The 17,345-nt window shown below is 35.8% G+C and overlaps 1 protein-coding gene across 13 annotated transcripts in view; it reads right to left on the reverse strand.

Annotated features, from left to right (window-relative positions):
* The window catches only part of ZMYND11 (zinc finger MYND-type containing 11), a 74,186-nt gene that overhangs the window by 27,447 nt on the left and 29,394 nt on the right, over positions 1-17,345 (reverse strand). For 6 of the 13 annotated variants that reach the window (XM_065921435.1, XM_065921434.1, XM_065921438.1 and 3 more), the window contains exons 3-5: positions 11,783-11,942; positions 4,441-4,485; positions 1,638-1,799 (exon numbers count right to left, since the gene is read on the reverse strand). In XM_065921435.1, coding sequence (XP_065777507.1) covers positions 1,638-1,799; positions 4,441-4,485; positions 11,783-11,942 — 367 coding nt within the window. Of the gene's footprint in view, positions 1-1,637; positions 1,800-2,264; positions 2,361-4,440; positions 4,486-6,410; positions 6,520-11,782; positions 11,943-17,345 lie in introns of those variants that run through there. The other 7 variants (XM_065921440.1, XM_065921439.1, XM_065921442.1 and 4 more) reach the window with 5 other exon arrangements.

The raw sequence follows: 17,345 nt of genomic DNA on the forward strand, positions 1-17,345 counted from the left end.
TAGAGCAAACATATTTAGAAAGTGGAATCTGACAACTTGATAGTGAATTCTGACGGAAAAAGCATTACACATTTTCTTCAAAAGTTTCTTTAAACTTCAACTCTTAATGTAAGGAATATAAAACACCTACCATAAAGTTTAACCCATCCTCAAAAATCCCAGTGTTTTTATTTAAATTCTTTGCTATGAGATAGGAGCTAAATAATAGATATTACAAAGCTACAGCTGTAAAGACTCAGGAGTGTCCAGAACTGTACCTCCTATGTCCCTGAGCCCCTATTATTTGACCAGTGACCTCACCTCTTTTATATTTTTACTACCTTAATACTTTTGTTCTTCAGATATAAGTAATTCTTTATATCCTCTAGTGTAAACTGTTAGTGAAAACCAGGGTATTATTTACTTGTAAAACACAAATCCATGAGAGTAAATTGTGGGACATTAGTGGAGCTCCATACTGATTTATTGTAGCCTTCAAATTCTTGCAGGCCTCTAGAGAAGGTCCACACCCTGAGGCTTGATACTGATCTGTTCAGACCTAGAGGTTTATCACTAATTATCTAGCATTTAGGCATTTGATTACATGCCATCATAACACACGTATTTAAAATGTTATACCAATAGTCTTCTGTCTGCCTACTGAAAAAGTACAGTAGGGCTGCTAAGAAACATACTTAGGTAACACAAAGCCACAGTCACTAAAAGAAGACTAGAAGGGACACTGTATTTTGCTCATCATGCTGGCAAATGAACCAGATGATTTCTGGCTGGTATCAAAGAGGAGATAAAGACATAACGTTTTTGAAGAAGAAGTGACTATTAAAGTTACACAAGTATTATAAAACATGTTCACAAACAGAACCCATGAGTAATCTCGGGAATTTGCATGATTCCAAGTAAGTATATTAACAATAGTTAGTACAAAACAATAGAAGTTCCAATCAAATAATTCCTGACTGATCACCATCAAGGCCAATACATCACGTGGTATTTAGGCATCGCAATCACTCACACACACACACACCACACTGGCAGCCAACAAGCACAATCATGTACACTTTTCAATGGGGAAATAATATGAATGAAAATAATCATGGGAAGTACCTATTTTACCTACCAGACTATTTCATTTTGGAGAATTCTTGATAAACAACTGTCCCATCCCTCCACCCTCCAAAGAAAAAAAATAAACCCACGACATGACAAAAAAATAAAGGCAACATTACATGGATATAAAATGGAAAGTAGATACAGAATTTTTCCAACAATGTGCCTTTTGCTACCTGTGTTTTCTGAGCAGCCAAGAGGACTGATTGAACAGACCTTGGTATGGGACAGTGGGTCTTGATTCCCAAAGTCCGTCCATTAAAGGAGTCACACAATTCAGAGGGAATTGTAAAAAGAAGAGAGTATATTTTTACATGATTGAAACTTTCTAAAATACATACCCTGAGTATGTGTTCTTTGATATTCATTTATGAGTGTTCTATGTTCAATAACCATCATTTCAGTAGATAACCCCCACCCTCCAGTGCTTTATCCATTAACCTGGCAAGACCACCTGGGATATCTTTGTGCAGCTATTATCAATGAATTCCAACCCTCTGACCAGCACATTAAAGCTCATAGGTACTCACCCTGCAAACTGGGCACTGCCAGTGACTACTGCTGTCTCTAAGCCTGTACTCATCAGACAAACACTTGGAATGATACACACGAAAACACAGGTCACATATCAACACCTCTCCAGGCAAATGGCATTCAAAACAATACCAGTCATGATTTTCTGTTTCCCAGTCCTACAAAAAATACAAAATAATTTCGTATGACATTTTGTCAATATCCGCAATGACTAAGAACAAAATTGAAACTAAAGTCCATCAGAAGTTAGGCATTATAAACAATTTTAAACATTTACTGTGTTAAAACAAGAGGGAAAAAAATACCTAGAAATTTGCTTCTTTTAATTTTCAATTCTCTCCTAAACATATTTATATTCAGAAATATCTTAAGATGATCTGATAACAAAACCAGTCCAAAATGAATTAAGCCCAAAGCCAATCCAACTTCTAACATTATCTTTCAGTTTTTATAGAATCTATGGGATAATTTCTTCAGTAAATGGAATACCCCAAAGCAACATCTATAACTTAGTATTTCAAATAAACAAACCTCTGTTTTGTCCTGATTTTCTTTAAAGAAATATACTAAGTACTTAGCATACTTTGGAAACGGAGAGAATAGTAATAAATGGTGATGCTCACTATTCTTATCTTCTCATCCATGGTATTGGATGCTTTATTGAAAATAATCATTAATCAGAATGTCCATGTTCTGATAGGTTGTCAAATTTTCAGGGTCTGTTGAATTTGGAAAAATAAATTGAAAATGTGAAACTAAAGATTTAATCACATTCTCCAAAGGACATTACCACCAAAAAAAAAAAAAAAAAGGAAGCTGGCTTATTTTCTTATTGGGACTATTCCTGGAAATAAAAGACCATAACAGGTGTTCAACATTTTCTTTGTTACACTTTTTTTTTTTTTCTGTACAGCCAGTACCATTTAAACACAAACAGGAGACCAGTGTAACTTCCCTTAATTTGGAATTCATTCTTCATAAATATCACTCTTAGCATATATCAAAAAAACACCCCTATTAAGAGTGATGGATTAATTCTCAACCTTCTCTTGCAGATGTGGTAGTTGAATGAATAAGGGTTAAACCCACAGTTAGTATTATCAAGGCCATTTCCAATGAGGATCTTGAAATTTTAAACTTAGGCTCTGCCATCATTTTTCTTTTTATAAATCACTGTCTACACTCTGCTTCTGTGAGTGAAGAGCATTCTTATCCCCCTTATGTCAATAACTCCTGCAATAAATGGCTATGATAGAGCACTTGTTCAGTCAGCACTAACTCTGGCACCGAGGGTTCAAATGCAGTGCTGCTCAACCATATGAGAAGGCTATGTCTCTCTCCTTCAAAATAAACATAAGCAGCTCATATTCTGAAATTCACACTTTCCAATCCACCTTTAGAGACACAGCTAAAGTACACTAGTAAGTTCTGCAGAAAAGTAAACTCTTTTGCTTGCTTTTTAGTAAGAAATTGGCAATCTATAGCAACCAAAGTAATAAAGAAAAAAGCACTACCATTTTTAGTTGTTTGCTGCATATGTGTAGACTCTGCTCACTCAGTAAGGGAGGAATAATTTCAGTCAGACTATTTAAAAGACTATAAGGTACTGATTTGACATAAAAGCCTCATCCGTGCATGGTAGAAAAAGCTCCCCCACAAAGTCTGACATAGCGGTGCCACAGTAAACTGTGGTGTTTGAATGTACTAAAGTAACAACCTTTGGTGTAGCCCTTTCACGCAGCTCATAAGGAAGCTGTGTTTTAGCTATTTCAGTGTTTGCACCAAAAATCATTGATAATTTAGTTTCCAATGGAGATAAGATGGCTTTTTAAAATTTACTCTTTCCAAATTTAAAACCAAATGTTTCAGAATATTTTCCTCGTAACTGTTCAGAGACATCTTAAAAGGATTTTGGTGGCTTATGTATATTCATTAACAAAAGAAACTGCCATTCTTCATCATTTGAGATTTTTTTTACACATCAATTCATCTCCCTGTGATTCTCAACATGGCAATCACTAGGTTCACTAAGAGGAAGTCAGAGAACACATGCTGGTGGACCGCTCTGGCCTCCTCCTGACACCGCCTGCCTTCACCTAACCCTGCCTTCTCCCATCCACCCATGAAACAAGGATGAAAACGGATCTTTCGTCAATGGGGTGTTTAATTCTAGACCTAGTTTTTCATAAAAATTATAAAAACAAAATTATAATTCAAATGAAGTAGAGAAACATTTGGATAAATGTTTATATAATGGCATCAACTAACTTTGTTTCTGATATAAAAGAGAGCATGAGCTGGGAATGAATGTGTTGTTTACTCTTTCAATCACTGCAATAGCTATTTAAATGCACAGAACATGCAAAGTCAAGGTCAAAAGTATCTACACTCTGAATCCAGGAAACGTTTTTCTGAGGTATAAATGATATGTTTATTATAGGGAAGAGTTGTATATGGTTTGTCTTTCAGTAAACAGATTTATATAGTGCTTTTGACTAATATTCAATAGTGTATGCCAAAAAACTAAGCTTGCATTTTCACTGAATTTCATCAGAAGTCAGCAACTATCCAACATTCAGCCTCATCAACATAATATGTGAAATGCTACTTCAATACAAGAAAGTTTTAAAAAAAAAGCAAACCTATGAGCACAAAATCCAAAACTAGAAGCAATGTAAAGAGTATGGTTTAAATGAACAATTCTAGCAAGAATTAACTAAGCTGGCCTAAAGAAAGAGAAATTCAATTTTTTTAAAAAGCAGAATTAAAGTAAAATAATATAGTGCAAAATCGGTTCACCTTGGCTGGGGTTGCTGTCCTGAAGAAAGGCTGCATGCTGTAGGCCTTTCAAAATAAAAACAAAATAATCTTGGTCTCTCTCCTATAGCTTTGCTCAATATCAGGCAATATACAGAGCTAAAGGGGTTTGGTACATGGTCAAACTGTTTATTAGTTGCTATACATAGTATCTGGCAGATGATATCAACTAGTAATCTATCATGTGGTAATCATTAATGAAACGACAGTAGCATACAAACTCAAGAATCATTACTAGTTTAAGAGTAAACTTTTTTCACTAACACAAACACTACAAAATGAACACAAAGAAAATCTATAGGAATTCATGTTCCATGAAACCTATGAAGATGACAGAAAAACATTTTACTAACAAATTCAGTGTCATTTAAATCTGTGCATGATCACAAATGTGTGTCTTATTGATCCCAAACTGATTCACACTGGGTTTTTTTTTAAATTGGGGGTTGCTGTTATTGTTGTTCAGTTGCTAAGTTGTGTCCGACTCTTTGCAATCCCATGAACTGCAGCACACCAGGATTCCCCTGTCCTTCACCATCTCCCTGACATCCTACAGCCAGTGAAGGTTTACATGCTCAACGAGAACTAGCAGTGGGACAACCAAGGCCCCAGGCGTGTCATCCAGCTATGTGGAGTGGCTGAAGGGCATGTTCCAGGTACTCAGGGACTGACAAAACATGGTCCACTGGAGAAGGGAATGGCAGACTACTTCAGAATTCTTGCCTTCAGAACCCCATGAACAGTATGAAAAGGCCAAAAAAAAAAACCTGCCGAGTGATGAATATAAATGTGGTCAACTTGGTACTTCACCACAGTGTGAAGTTTATACAGGTGGTCTTCAGAACTGAGTAGAAAACATTCTACCGTCAAGAGGCAGCCTGCTGATCTATGGCTCTGTCACCACTTAAGGCATTTGGTTAAGACTCCGGAGCTAGACTAGCACAAACCTCAGCTTGTGGGGCTTTTGCAAGGATCAAACAAGTTACTATGCTTAGTAACTGTTAGCTGGTGTTAAGATGATCTATTTGCTATAATGCACAAAATGGGAATTGATAAGTCACTAAATGGTGTGACACTTGCAATTACCCACATGTGAATTTCTTCTTCAGGACCCTAAGTGCACTAGGACTGCTAACTCTCCCAGCGTTTCTGTAAGCAAGATGGGACAAGAAGCACTGTTACCGGACTGAGAGTTAACGCTGCAGCAAGGAGCCTCAGCGAGAGGACTGTGCCTAGAGACAGTCTCCCTCACCGTGTGCAAGAGACTTAGCTTTCACACCAGTCCCCTGTTTCTACACAAGTGAGCAGATAAAACCTCACATCATCAAGTATGTGTTTTCGTGTGGTATTTTACACAGAAACAATCTAAAATTAATTCTATGCAAATTCTAGATTTAGTTTAATTCTGATAATAAATTCAGTTCATCACTGAGAGGTAAGATTTTTATGGTTAAAGATTTCCAGTAATTTTAAATGTTATTTTTTAATTAGAATATTAAAACACTGCCTAGTGAAATAAAATTAAAAAAGAGGAAAACAAAAGAACTCTCACATACACACACACACAAGCTGAAAAGAGTATAACAGGACAATATGACCCAAAATATTCTACTGAGTAAAAGAGAAATTCATCACCAAAGCAAGAACGTCTAAGTACATAATAGTTTGTTTTGCACATAGAACCACAGTATAGCTGACTTTTAATTAATAATCACCAATACATCACTTATTAATTAATATTTAGTAAATAAAAAATTGTATCTGATGCAGGTAATGTACCTTTGGGAGAAATATGTAGTTCTGCACATAATTAGAACAAATATAATAAAATATAATTCACATTTAAAAACCAACAGAATCCAAGGGACAAAAAAGTTTAAAAACATGACTGATTAATTTATAAGTATAATAAGAAAACACAAAGAGGTAAACTTTTTTTAAAAAATTCTTACTTCGTTATGCTGTATTTATGAAGTGGGCTGTTTGCAGGCCTCTCTTAATGTTTTTTCAGGAACAAAGCAGGGGAACACATCTTGCCATGGCTGTTTAATCGTGTAATTTCTGAAGAATAAGACATAAATCCAATCCTACCTCTTACACAAAAGATGTGAGCTTTCAGCCAAGTTTCAAGAGGTATATAAACCTCAGTGTCTTTTAGACTGGTCCTTCTGAGTCAGGAAAAAGAGATGAAGACAGGGAAAAAAGTACCTATCTTGTCCCTCTGTAAATTAAAACTAAATCCATTTATCCCCAATATGTTAATCTTTTCAAGAAACCACAAAATTTGTGTTTTCATTAATGATGCTTCTTAAAAGGTACCAACCTTAACTCAAGACCTATGTAAAAACTAGCAAGAGGTACTGCTTGTCAGAGAACAAACTAGGTTACGTGAAAACTGCTGACGTTGAGCAGGCCTGACCAGCCGAGATGGGAGCTCATGTCTGCAGTTGCTCTCCAGTCATCGGCAGCACAACTGGTGGAGGCACACTAACTGAAAACCTAAGCTGTGTTTCCTAAGCCGGTATTTCGTTTTTGAACTGGCATGACCCACACAAGTAGAAAGGAGACCCTGAGTCCAGATCTGGCAGGCAAGTAAAGAGACAAGTAGTCTTGTAGCAAATGTCACCTTTTCACACTTTTATGCCATCCTCTATACTGGTGACCAAAATATTTAATTCAGATTAAAAAGTGTTTGTCAAATAATAGATAGTCATAGCTTTGTGCCAGGGACCATGAATCAAGTTGGGAGTCACCAAATAAATAATATCAACAGCCTCAATATCAAAACACATATTTGATATGTTTTATCTGCACAGGATCCATAACTCAAGGTCACCTGCCCTGCCACACTTATACAGGCACACCTCAGAGATGCTATCGGTTCAATTTCAGATCACTGCAATAAAGAGATTATTCCAAGAAAGTCACATGAATTTTTTTGGTTTCTCATTCCATATAAAAGTTGTGTTTCCACTGTACTGTAATCTATTAAGGTGCAATAACAGTATGTCTAAGAAAGGTACAGACATTAAATTATATTAAAATTATAAAAATACTTTACTCCTAAAAATGCTAACCGTCATTGGACAACGCAGAGTTGCCACAAACCTTCAATTTGTAAAAAAAAAAAAAAAAAAAAAAAAGCACAAGCCAAAGTACAATAAAATGAGGTATGTCTGTGTTAAATTAAATACTTTTATAAGACTTTCCTATCTTTAGTGAATTAAGAAATTAAGTTGCATTTACTACAAAGGGAGCTACTAAATACCAAACTCATCTTAGCTGAGCAATGGTAAAATTTTCTGCCCAAGAAATATATTTCTCAAGTTGTTAAAATAGAGGACATGAAATATCATGATGGAATACAGACTGAATGTAGCCATCCATGTACATTAGTTTAGAGCAAGCAGATGATGAAGCAATCTAGGCAAACGTAGTTTTTCCTTAAAAAAATAAAATAAAATGAAACAAGCCTTGAAATGAAACATGCAACAAGTTTCAGTATGTACCCAGATCTACTGGCCTTTTACCAGTATAATTTCAAAAGCTTTAAAAATGATCTCTAAAAGAGCTATTTAGATCATCTGAGTGAATAGTAATGACAGATATCTGAAAATTAAAGATGACCACAGAAAACTTACAAGAGTATTGCCCCGGCTCAGCAAGCCTGTCATTTTAAGAACTGGCTAGTACATATACATACTATGTACTATGTATGTACTATGTACTATGGCTAGTACATACTTCCACTGTTTACTGACTAATATTTAAACTAACCATTTAAAATTGAGAGAGGCTTCGTTTTTAATAATTACACTTTTCATTCTATCTCAAATAGACATTTTAAAATATCACCATGAAGATGCTTATGTACTACTGAATTTCATCAGTTTCTCCAAACGAATTCTCACTTCAAAAGAGATACAAAATGGTGGTTAAGATCAGCATCTCAAAGTGTCTAGAAATCAATTCATTCCTAGCAGGATCTCAGTACAATGGAGGTTACTGTCTTTGACTTACACAGGCTTCCTCTTAAATAAATTATATATAATTGTATCCTGAAATAATCTTTTTAGAGTTAGGCTTTTATTACATGATAGCTGGATTTAATAAAACAATAGTATTTAAGATATGCATATTTTTCAACTGTATCAAGTTTTTGAAAATAAACATTGGAAAAAAGGTAGCAAGGCAGAAGAGAAGCATGACACAGCGGACTCTGTTCAGTGATAGTTTTGTGGCCTAAGAAACAACACTTCTGCCTACCTTCTCTCTCAACAGAGCCATGGACATGAGGACAAGGAGTCCAGCCTCTTTGCTAATACACAGTATCCCAAGGGATACAACTTGTAGGACTTATCAAGGGGAACCAACTTGTCTACCTCTGAGCTATAGCTGCTATTTTTAGAGGCTATAGAATGAAGAGAAGAGGAGCTTCACTACATTTCTCAAATGACAGAACTCCCTGAGTAGAGTCTCTGTAACTCTGAATAAAGGTTTAAAAATGAATAGTAGAAAAATCCCATCCCTTTCCTTACATATATAATCTACTTGACTTTTATAGGCCATATATATCTACTTGATTTTTTTCTTCTCTTAATAATTAGTAGAAAGTCAGTGAGATAAATAATGATGCACACCCTCCAATCTAAAACCTCAAGCTTTCAGAGGTATCATCTCATATAAAAAGTGGAGAAACTATAAAGAAGAGCCCCAGACTCAAATGCCAGCATGCAGGGCTGTCAAAGACCACAGAAAATCTTTGTGCTGATTAGAAAGTTGACCTTCCCTAAGACTGATTTTGTTAGAACAAGACATGTCACTGCCATGTGCTAGAGAACTGCTAAATAAACATGCAAGCAAGTATATCTGAGGAGAAGGTGGCAATTCCTAAGCTGTGCAATTCACACCAGCCCCCGTACACAGCAGCCTGCATGCACAGGCCACACAGTCCCTACTCACACACAGAACTGGCCACTGCAAGATGCCTGCGCTGTGCCAAGGGTGACACAGGTCAGTTGTGTGTCCTCCAGAGTATTCTCAGGGCATGAAAACTGCAACACACAAACAGCCCTGGGTAGCAAGTGGTCCACCAGCCACAACCATGAGATACACGTATAATCAGCCTCATCATTTTATAACTACATCTTAAATACAGATCCAGCATCCTAAAGGAAAATGTCATTATAAAACTTGTGTCTGCAATTACAGGTTAAAAGTAAAAAAAAATAATGATGAGAATCTTTGCTTGCTGTTTAGTAAGAAATTTGTGTGCTTTTGCTACACAAAAGGCATTTCTTGTTTTAAACATATTTATTCACTGGTCAAAAACTTTCTTTGAGTGCATAGTTAAATGCTTTCTATAGATAATCTCATTTAATCCTCAAAATAACCAAATGAAATCAATATTAATGTGCCCATATTACAGCTGAAGAATGAGTATCAGAGGTTAGAAACTCCCTCACACAACTAGAAACAATATCTGAGATGGGATAGAAACCTTACCTCTTTTTATTTCACTATTTCATAAACTAGGTACAATGTTTATACTCAGTTGTACTTAAATCATACATGTATACTTGGTATAAAAATGCTTGTGAATAAGAACCAACCAGAATTAATAAAATCTGTATACGTTGTTTGACTTACATGTGAGATTTCATCTAGAAAAAAGAAAAGGAAGATGCTATAAAAACATATGCAGTAGGGACATGTATACATAAAACTAGAATACAGAACCTAATGTGGTTGAACATATATAACTCATTAACTGCTTGCTGAATTAAACTGAACAAAAAACTTCAATTTGAAGAGGGAAAAAAGCATATGGAAAAGCACAAATCTAAACAGGAGAAATCAATCACTTTTATGAAAAACTTGTGCATATGATCCACAAACCAAAATCTTACAGATTAAGTTGCTTTTACTACTGGCCAGTTGCTACAGACATCTCAGAAATTATCCATATAGCCTTCTATAGTAAATCTTTTATGTTTTTAAGTGGTTGTGGATTAAAAATTTTATATTATCTGGATCATTTTGAGTATATGATAAGCTATCAATTATCAGTGGCCCTCCTTTAAATGTCTGCTATAGATAGATTTATACCACTTGACATTATTATTATTATTATTATAGCTTGGCACCCAGAGTTTCTTTATTGGCAAAAACTTTAATTTTCTGTAAAGGGCTTCCCTGGTGATTCACTTGGTAAAGAGACTGCCTGCAATGCAGGAGACCTGGGTTCAATCCCTGGGTCGGGAAGATCCCCTGCAGAAGGAAATGGCAACCCACTCCAGTGTATTTGCCTGGGAAATTCCACCCACGGTCAGAGGAGCCTGGTGGACTACAGTCCATGGGGTCGCAAGACTTGGACACAAGTTAGCAACTAAACCACCAAGGATGGCAACTGAAGAATTATTCTATTATAAACATTTTCACTTAAGTTTTCAAGAATATTTCTAGTGCACAAATCAAATGATACCAGTGAAATTAAACATTTTTTATTCCATGTTTTCTATTTGTGAAAAACGTGAATTTTCTTTCCTGAAACTTTAAAAGCACTTATTAAATTGACAAAAACAGTGTTAAAGCCAATAGTCTACCACAGAAAACTGTGCTGTTAGTTCACTGCTCTCAGACTTGACAAGTGAGTGTCTGTGTTGGCTCAACTGCCTAGAGTCATGAAGGGAAAGACAATGTTCTGGGGAAATGAACCAATTTTAAGATACCATGTCATTTTTATAATTCTAGATTTTAGAGAATTCATGATAAAGCACTCTCAATATATCTGATTATCAAATCTATTCATTTTAGAACTAAAAAATTAATGTTTATCCTATTTTAAACCTTTCTGTTCCAAAAACAGACTTGTCATTAAAGTATAAGAAAAGTTAATAGCAAATAAGGAAGAAAGACAGACATATTACACATGAAACCAATCTTTACTTTTAAAAAAGGTACTTCTGTATGTGACCCCGAGTAGAGAAGTATATATCCTTTTCAGTCTGTCTGGACGGCATCAACATTATCCTCACTGAAACTTTTTCTTCTTTTTACTAATATTTACTGAAGAAAACGCTTATGGAATACCATTAATTGTGTGTACATTCAAAGGGCTTTCCTTTATTTTTCAAATTCAAGGCAACCCATACAGGAGAAGCAGACTCCCTGCACAGGTGAGTTTTCTCCCAAACAAGCAGGAAGGAAAGGAGTCATCCTACCAACGCAGGTCCTTACTGTGAAATATTACCAAACTCCTGAAAACAAATCTCTATGGGCTATACATAAATAACGTTCCAGATTTATAAAATAAAAAACTTACAATTTCGTCGCCTGGTAACCAATATCCTTCCTGTTCGATACCAGCTTTGGAGCCTTTGCAGCCCACTGTCAGCGTCTCCACAATGAGACCATCTTTCACAGCCAAGCTCAACTGACGAGTGGTCTCCTTTGGATGCATACCGTGGACTCGAGACATGTACCTGAATACAGAGGAAAACAAATTTAAAATCTCTTAGTACTGAAAAATGAAAATGAATAAAAGTAAGAAAATATTTTTTCTTTATTGTGACGTACTTATGAGAGCCCTACAGAGAGAAAAGAAAGAAGTCAGTCAGTCCTGAATACTGAACTCTTTCAATTATCATAATATTTTAAAGCTTAAATCTATTTTGCATATTTAGAGGAACATTTGTTCAAAATACTCCCAAACCAGCATAAATAAATCTTTTAACAGATTTTATAGTCAAACATCCCATTCAGTTCTAGCCTCTGTGGCAACTGCTGCTAACCTCCACTCTGCAGATTCTCAATCTAGAATTTTATCATCTTCAGGATATTGGAACATAAAATACTTTTACTCAAAACTCAGGAAATGACACAAAAGAAAATACAAGTACACAGCTGATTGTCAACATATAAAGAAAACAAGAATGCATGCTATGATCAATAAAGCAAAAATGTGATCTTCAATTAAATATATTTTGAACTGCATCACTAAAGCATACAAGCTCTCCCTGATTTATAGTTACATGGCATATTTATTAAAAAATTTTGTTCCAAACACACCCTGCACCACAGAGAATGATGTTTACAGATTCTCTTGCACTCAGCAATTGTACTAAACTCAGGTTAACATTATGGCATATTTGCTTCATATCATTTCGTTTTTCAAGGAAATAAAACGTTACAGCCACAACTGAATTTGTGCCATTTTCCATTCCTTTCCAATCCCCAATACTCCATACTCCAATACTCCAATCCCCAATATCCCCAGTAAACTAGGATATCTAGACACAAAAACATACTGTGAGACAAATCATGCTGGCCTCAGTCTCTCCAGAAAAACATCCTGTGCTGCAAGACAGGGCTGAGTGCCCCAAGGTATACAAGGAATTACAGTACAACAGAAGGATTCTGTATCTAGTTACTCTGTCATTTAAGTATCTATCAGAGCAGTCAAAACAAGAAAAAAGGCAAGAACTCAGGACTTCCCTGACAGTCCAGGGTTGCTCAGCGCAACCACACACACACACAAAAAAACAAACCAAAAAAACCCACAAACCAAGATCTCATCACCGAAAAACCTTCAAAACTCAGGAGTTGAATTTCATTTCAAGCAAGGAGTAAATCATGGCAGAGGGAATGCAGAGCCTCTGTGTCTACAGCTTGTAGAAGAGAACTGGTTTTTGTTTAGGCATCAGATAACTTTAAAGAGTTATTTTCTATTTTCTCTGCCAATGCAGTTAACTGAGAGATAAAAAGGAAGTGACATGGGAGCAGCAGCCCCATTGCCGTAACAAACAAGGGCAGGAGGAGACAAGGTGGAGTGGTCCACAGACTGATGTGTTAGCTTTGCCGCCTGCCAGCTAAGGGTGGCAAATGATGCAGTAGAGGTACAAATATCTTTTGACATATAAAGGTCAACACCAACAGAAATAATCAATCCAATCAGAAACCTGGCAGACGACCTGAATAGACACTTTTCAAAGAAGATATACACACAGTCAACAGGTACATGAAAAGATGCTCAACCTCGCTAATCATCAGGGAGATGCAAACCAAAAATCACAATGAAATGTCACTTCACACGTGTTAGAATGGCCATCAGCAAAAAGACAAGAGATAACAAGTGTTAGTAAGGATGTACAAGGAACATTTGTACAGTGTTAGTGGGAATGTAAACTGGTTTAGCCACTATGGAAAAGAACATGGAGGTTCCTCAAAAAATTTAAAATAGAACTACCATATGATCTACTTCTGGGTATTGATCTGAAGAAAATGAAAACACATCTGCACCTCCATGTTCCCTGAAGCAGTATGTACAACAGCCAAGATATTTACAGTAGACAAGGTATGGAAACAACCTAAGTGCTCATGGACAGATGAATAAAGAAGATGTGAGATACAGATATATATAATGGAGTATTACACAGCCATAAAAAACTTGCCTTTTGTGACAATATAGATGGATCCTGAAGGCATTATACTACATGAAATAAGTCAGACAGGGAAAGACGAATACCATATGATCTCACTGATACGTGAAACAAACCAAAAAAACACTCATTAGATACAGAGAACAGACTGGTGATTGCCAGCCATGAGAGGTGGGGAGGGAATGGGCAAGATGCGTAACAATGGTCAAAAGGTACAAACTTTCAGTTATTAGATAATTAACTCAAGGAGATACAGTAGATATCGTGGTGACTATGGTTAACGATATTATACTGCATGTTTGAAAGTTGCTAAGAGAATGGATCTTTGAAAAGAAATCATGGTATAGGTACAATTTCTCAAAAACATTATATAGTTATCGCTGTATAAGAGTTCTAGGGGTATATTCCAGGAACTGTCAAAAGAGGTTACTTCTGAGAACAGGGGTTCACCCAAAAGGGGTGTGAGGAGTACTTTCTTTTTCAACAGTACTCCTTTTTTATTTTGTTCATGTATCTACTGGCTGAAGACTATTTATACAAAAAAAAGTAGCCACCATTTACCACCCCTCCAAATGTACGATAGCGCCTTTCTCCTGCATGGGCTTGCCAGTCTTGGGCAGGCTCCTTCCTTTCTTTCCAAACTCATCTTAGCTCTTCTGTCCTTTACTTATCCATAATGATTTTAAAGTCAGTTGGCAAAAATCCATGAAAACCATTCTGTAATTTAGATTAGAGGAGAGTAAATACCATTACAACTGTAAGTAAGATAATTTTTCCTGATTAACTTTGAAAAACTGCTATTTATAACTTTTTCTACATCCTTAACAAGGTCTTTTTAAAAAAATGAAACAAAGATGATTATTTTTAATGATAAAAGGTACCATTCACAAAGAAGATAGACATCATAAACCACTAGGCACCTTAACAACAAAGAAATAAAGATTAAAAAAAAGCAAAAATCAGGAGAAATATAAGGGAAAAGAAAAAAATACATAATCATAGTGAGATATATTAACATTACTCTGAGAATATTTTATCAAGTGCAGAAAGAATGAGAATAGGAGCATCTTAAATGATGTCATTAATAATTTAAATAGATTTATATATAACTAATTTGTATTAATCATGTCCTACACAAATATATTTAAAATTCATACTGTCAAACAGTATGAATAGAAGTGGAATCAAAATGTCATACATTTTTAGTTAGGCAAAAATTCATAAGTTTTCGAAAATATATCTATTATACATATTATTTATATATATGTATACAAAAGCTCTTCTACTACACTGATAAAGGCTTAGGAAAGAATATAAAAGAAGAGAGATGGAGAAATTGGAAAACATAAACTAAATGAAATGCAAGCACTGAATATGAAATAGAAAAAGTGAAGCAAATTGGATAAAAGTAAAAGATCCTCAAATAGTCCAGGTGGTTTTAAATATGGCTGCTCATAAGACATATCTGTGGAGTTCTGGCAAAAATAAAAACAATACCTGGGCCTTTGTATTCTTCAAAAAATTCCAAGATAATTCTGATATGCATCTGGATTTTAAAAAGTGATTACAGGTTTTTCTATTAAATGGTAGTTTCAGTGATACAGATTTCTGTAATTTTTCTGCTGACAAATCATGATACTATGGTATTAAATAAATAATAGTTACATAATCACAACAGTAAAAGTTGTTTATCAATTTTCACAATCAATAGACAAAAATAAAAGATAATTATAATTGCAAGCCATAATGGGAACATGATTAACCTAACAATATAAAGTAATTATGTATAATTGAGGGGGTCAAGCAGACTGATGTGATAAGTGGAACTGCCTATGTGCACATTTTCATCTGCTCAGCCAGTCTTTGTCTTTTGGTTGGTGCATTTAATCCATTTACATTTAAGGTAATTATTGATATGTATGATTCTATTACCATTTTCTTAATTGTTTTGGGTTTATTTTCTATAGGTAGGGTTTTTCCTTATCTTGTTTTCTGCCTAGAGAAGTTCCTTTAGCATTTGTTGAAAATCTGTTTTGGTGGTGCTGAGTTCTTTTAACTTTTGCTTGTCTGGAAAGTTTTTGAGTTTTCCATCAAATCTGAAGGAGAGTCTTGCTGGGTATTCTTGGTTGTAGGTTTTCCCCTTTCATCACTTTAAATATGTCATGCCATTCCCTTCTGGCTTGTAGAGTTTCTGTTGAGAAATCACCTGATAGCCTGATGGGAGTTCTCTTGTATGTTATTTGTCGTTTTTCCTTTGTTGTTTTCACTATTTTATCTCTGTCTTTAATTTTTGTCAGTTTGATTACCATGTGTCTCAGTGTGTTTCTCCTTGGGTTGTTCCTTCTGGGACTCTGTGCTTTCAGGACTTGGTTGATTACTTCCTTTCCCATGTTAGGGAAGTTTTCAGTTATTATCTCTTCAAATATTTCCTCAGGTCCTTTCTGTCTCTTCTCCTTCTTGGACCCCTATCATGCAAATATTCCTGTGTTTAATGTTGTCCCAGAGGTCTCTTAGGCTGTCTTCATCTCTTTTCATTCTTTTTTCTATATTCTGTCCTGCAGCAGTGATTTCCACCATTCTGTCCTCAGGTCATTTATCCGTTCTTCTATCTCAGTTATCCTGTTATGGATTCATTCCAGTGTATTATTCATCTGCTTGTTTGTTCTTTAGTTCTTATAGGTCTTTGGTAAATATTTCTTGCATCTTCTCAATCTTCACCTCCATTCTTTTCCAGAGATCCTGGATCATCTTCACTATCATTATTCTGAATTCTTTTTCTGGAAGGCTGCCTATCTCCACTTCATTTAGTTGTTTTTCTGGGGTTTTATTTGAAGGGTCATCTGGGACATAACTGTCTGCTCTTTCATGATGATTAACTTTCTGTAATTTGGTTTTGTTTTAGTTGCTGTGGGATTGTGGTTCTTGCTTCTTCTGTCTGTCCACTGATGGAGGAGGCTAAGAGGTTTGTGTAAGCTTCCTGATGGGAAAAAATGGGTGATGGGAAAAAAATCCCTGGTGATGGGAAAAAATGGGTCTTGCTCTGGTGGGCTATAAAGAAAGCTGAGTGCTGAAGAATTGATCCTTTTGAACTATGGTGTTGGAGAAGACTCTTGAGAGTCCCTTGGACTGCAAGGAGATCCAACCAGTCAATTCTAAAGGAAATCAGCCCTGAATATTCATTGGAAGGACTGATGCTGAAGTTCCAAAACTCTGGCCACCTGATGGGAAGAACTGACTCATTGGAAAAGACCATGATGCTGGCATAGATTGAAGGAGGGAGGAGAAGGGGACGACAGAGGATGAGATGGTTGGATGGCATCACCAACTCGATGGACATGAGTTTGAGTAAGCTCCTGGAGTTTGTGACTGACAGGAAAGCCTGGTGTGCTGCAGTCCATGGGGTCACAAAGAGTCGGACACAACTGAGTGACTGAACTGAACTGGTAG

This window comes from Muntiacus reevesi, chromosome 2, assembly GCF_963930625.1.
Source record: "Muntiacus reevesi chromosome 2, mMunRee1.1, whole genome shotgun sequence".
Classification (NCBI taxonomy): Eukaryota; Metazoa; Chordata; class Mammalia; order Artiodactyla; family Cervidae; genus Muntiacus; species Muntiacus reevesi.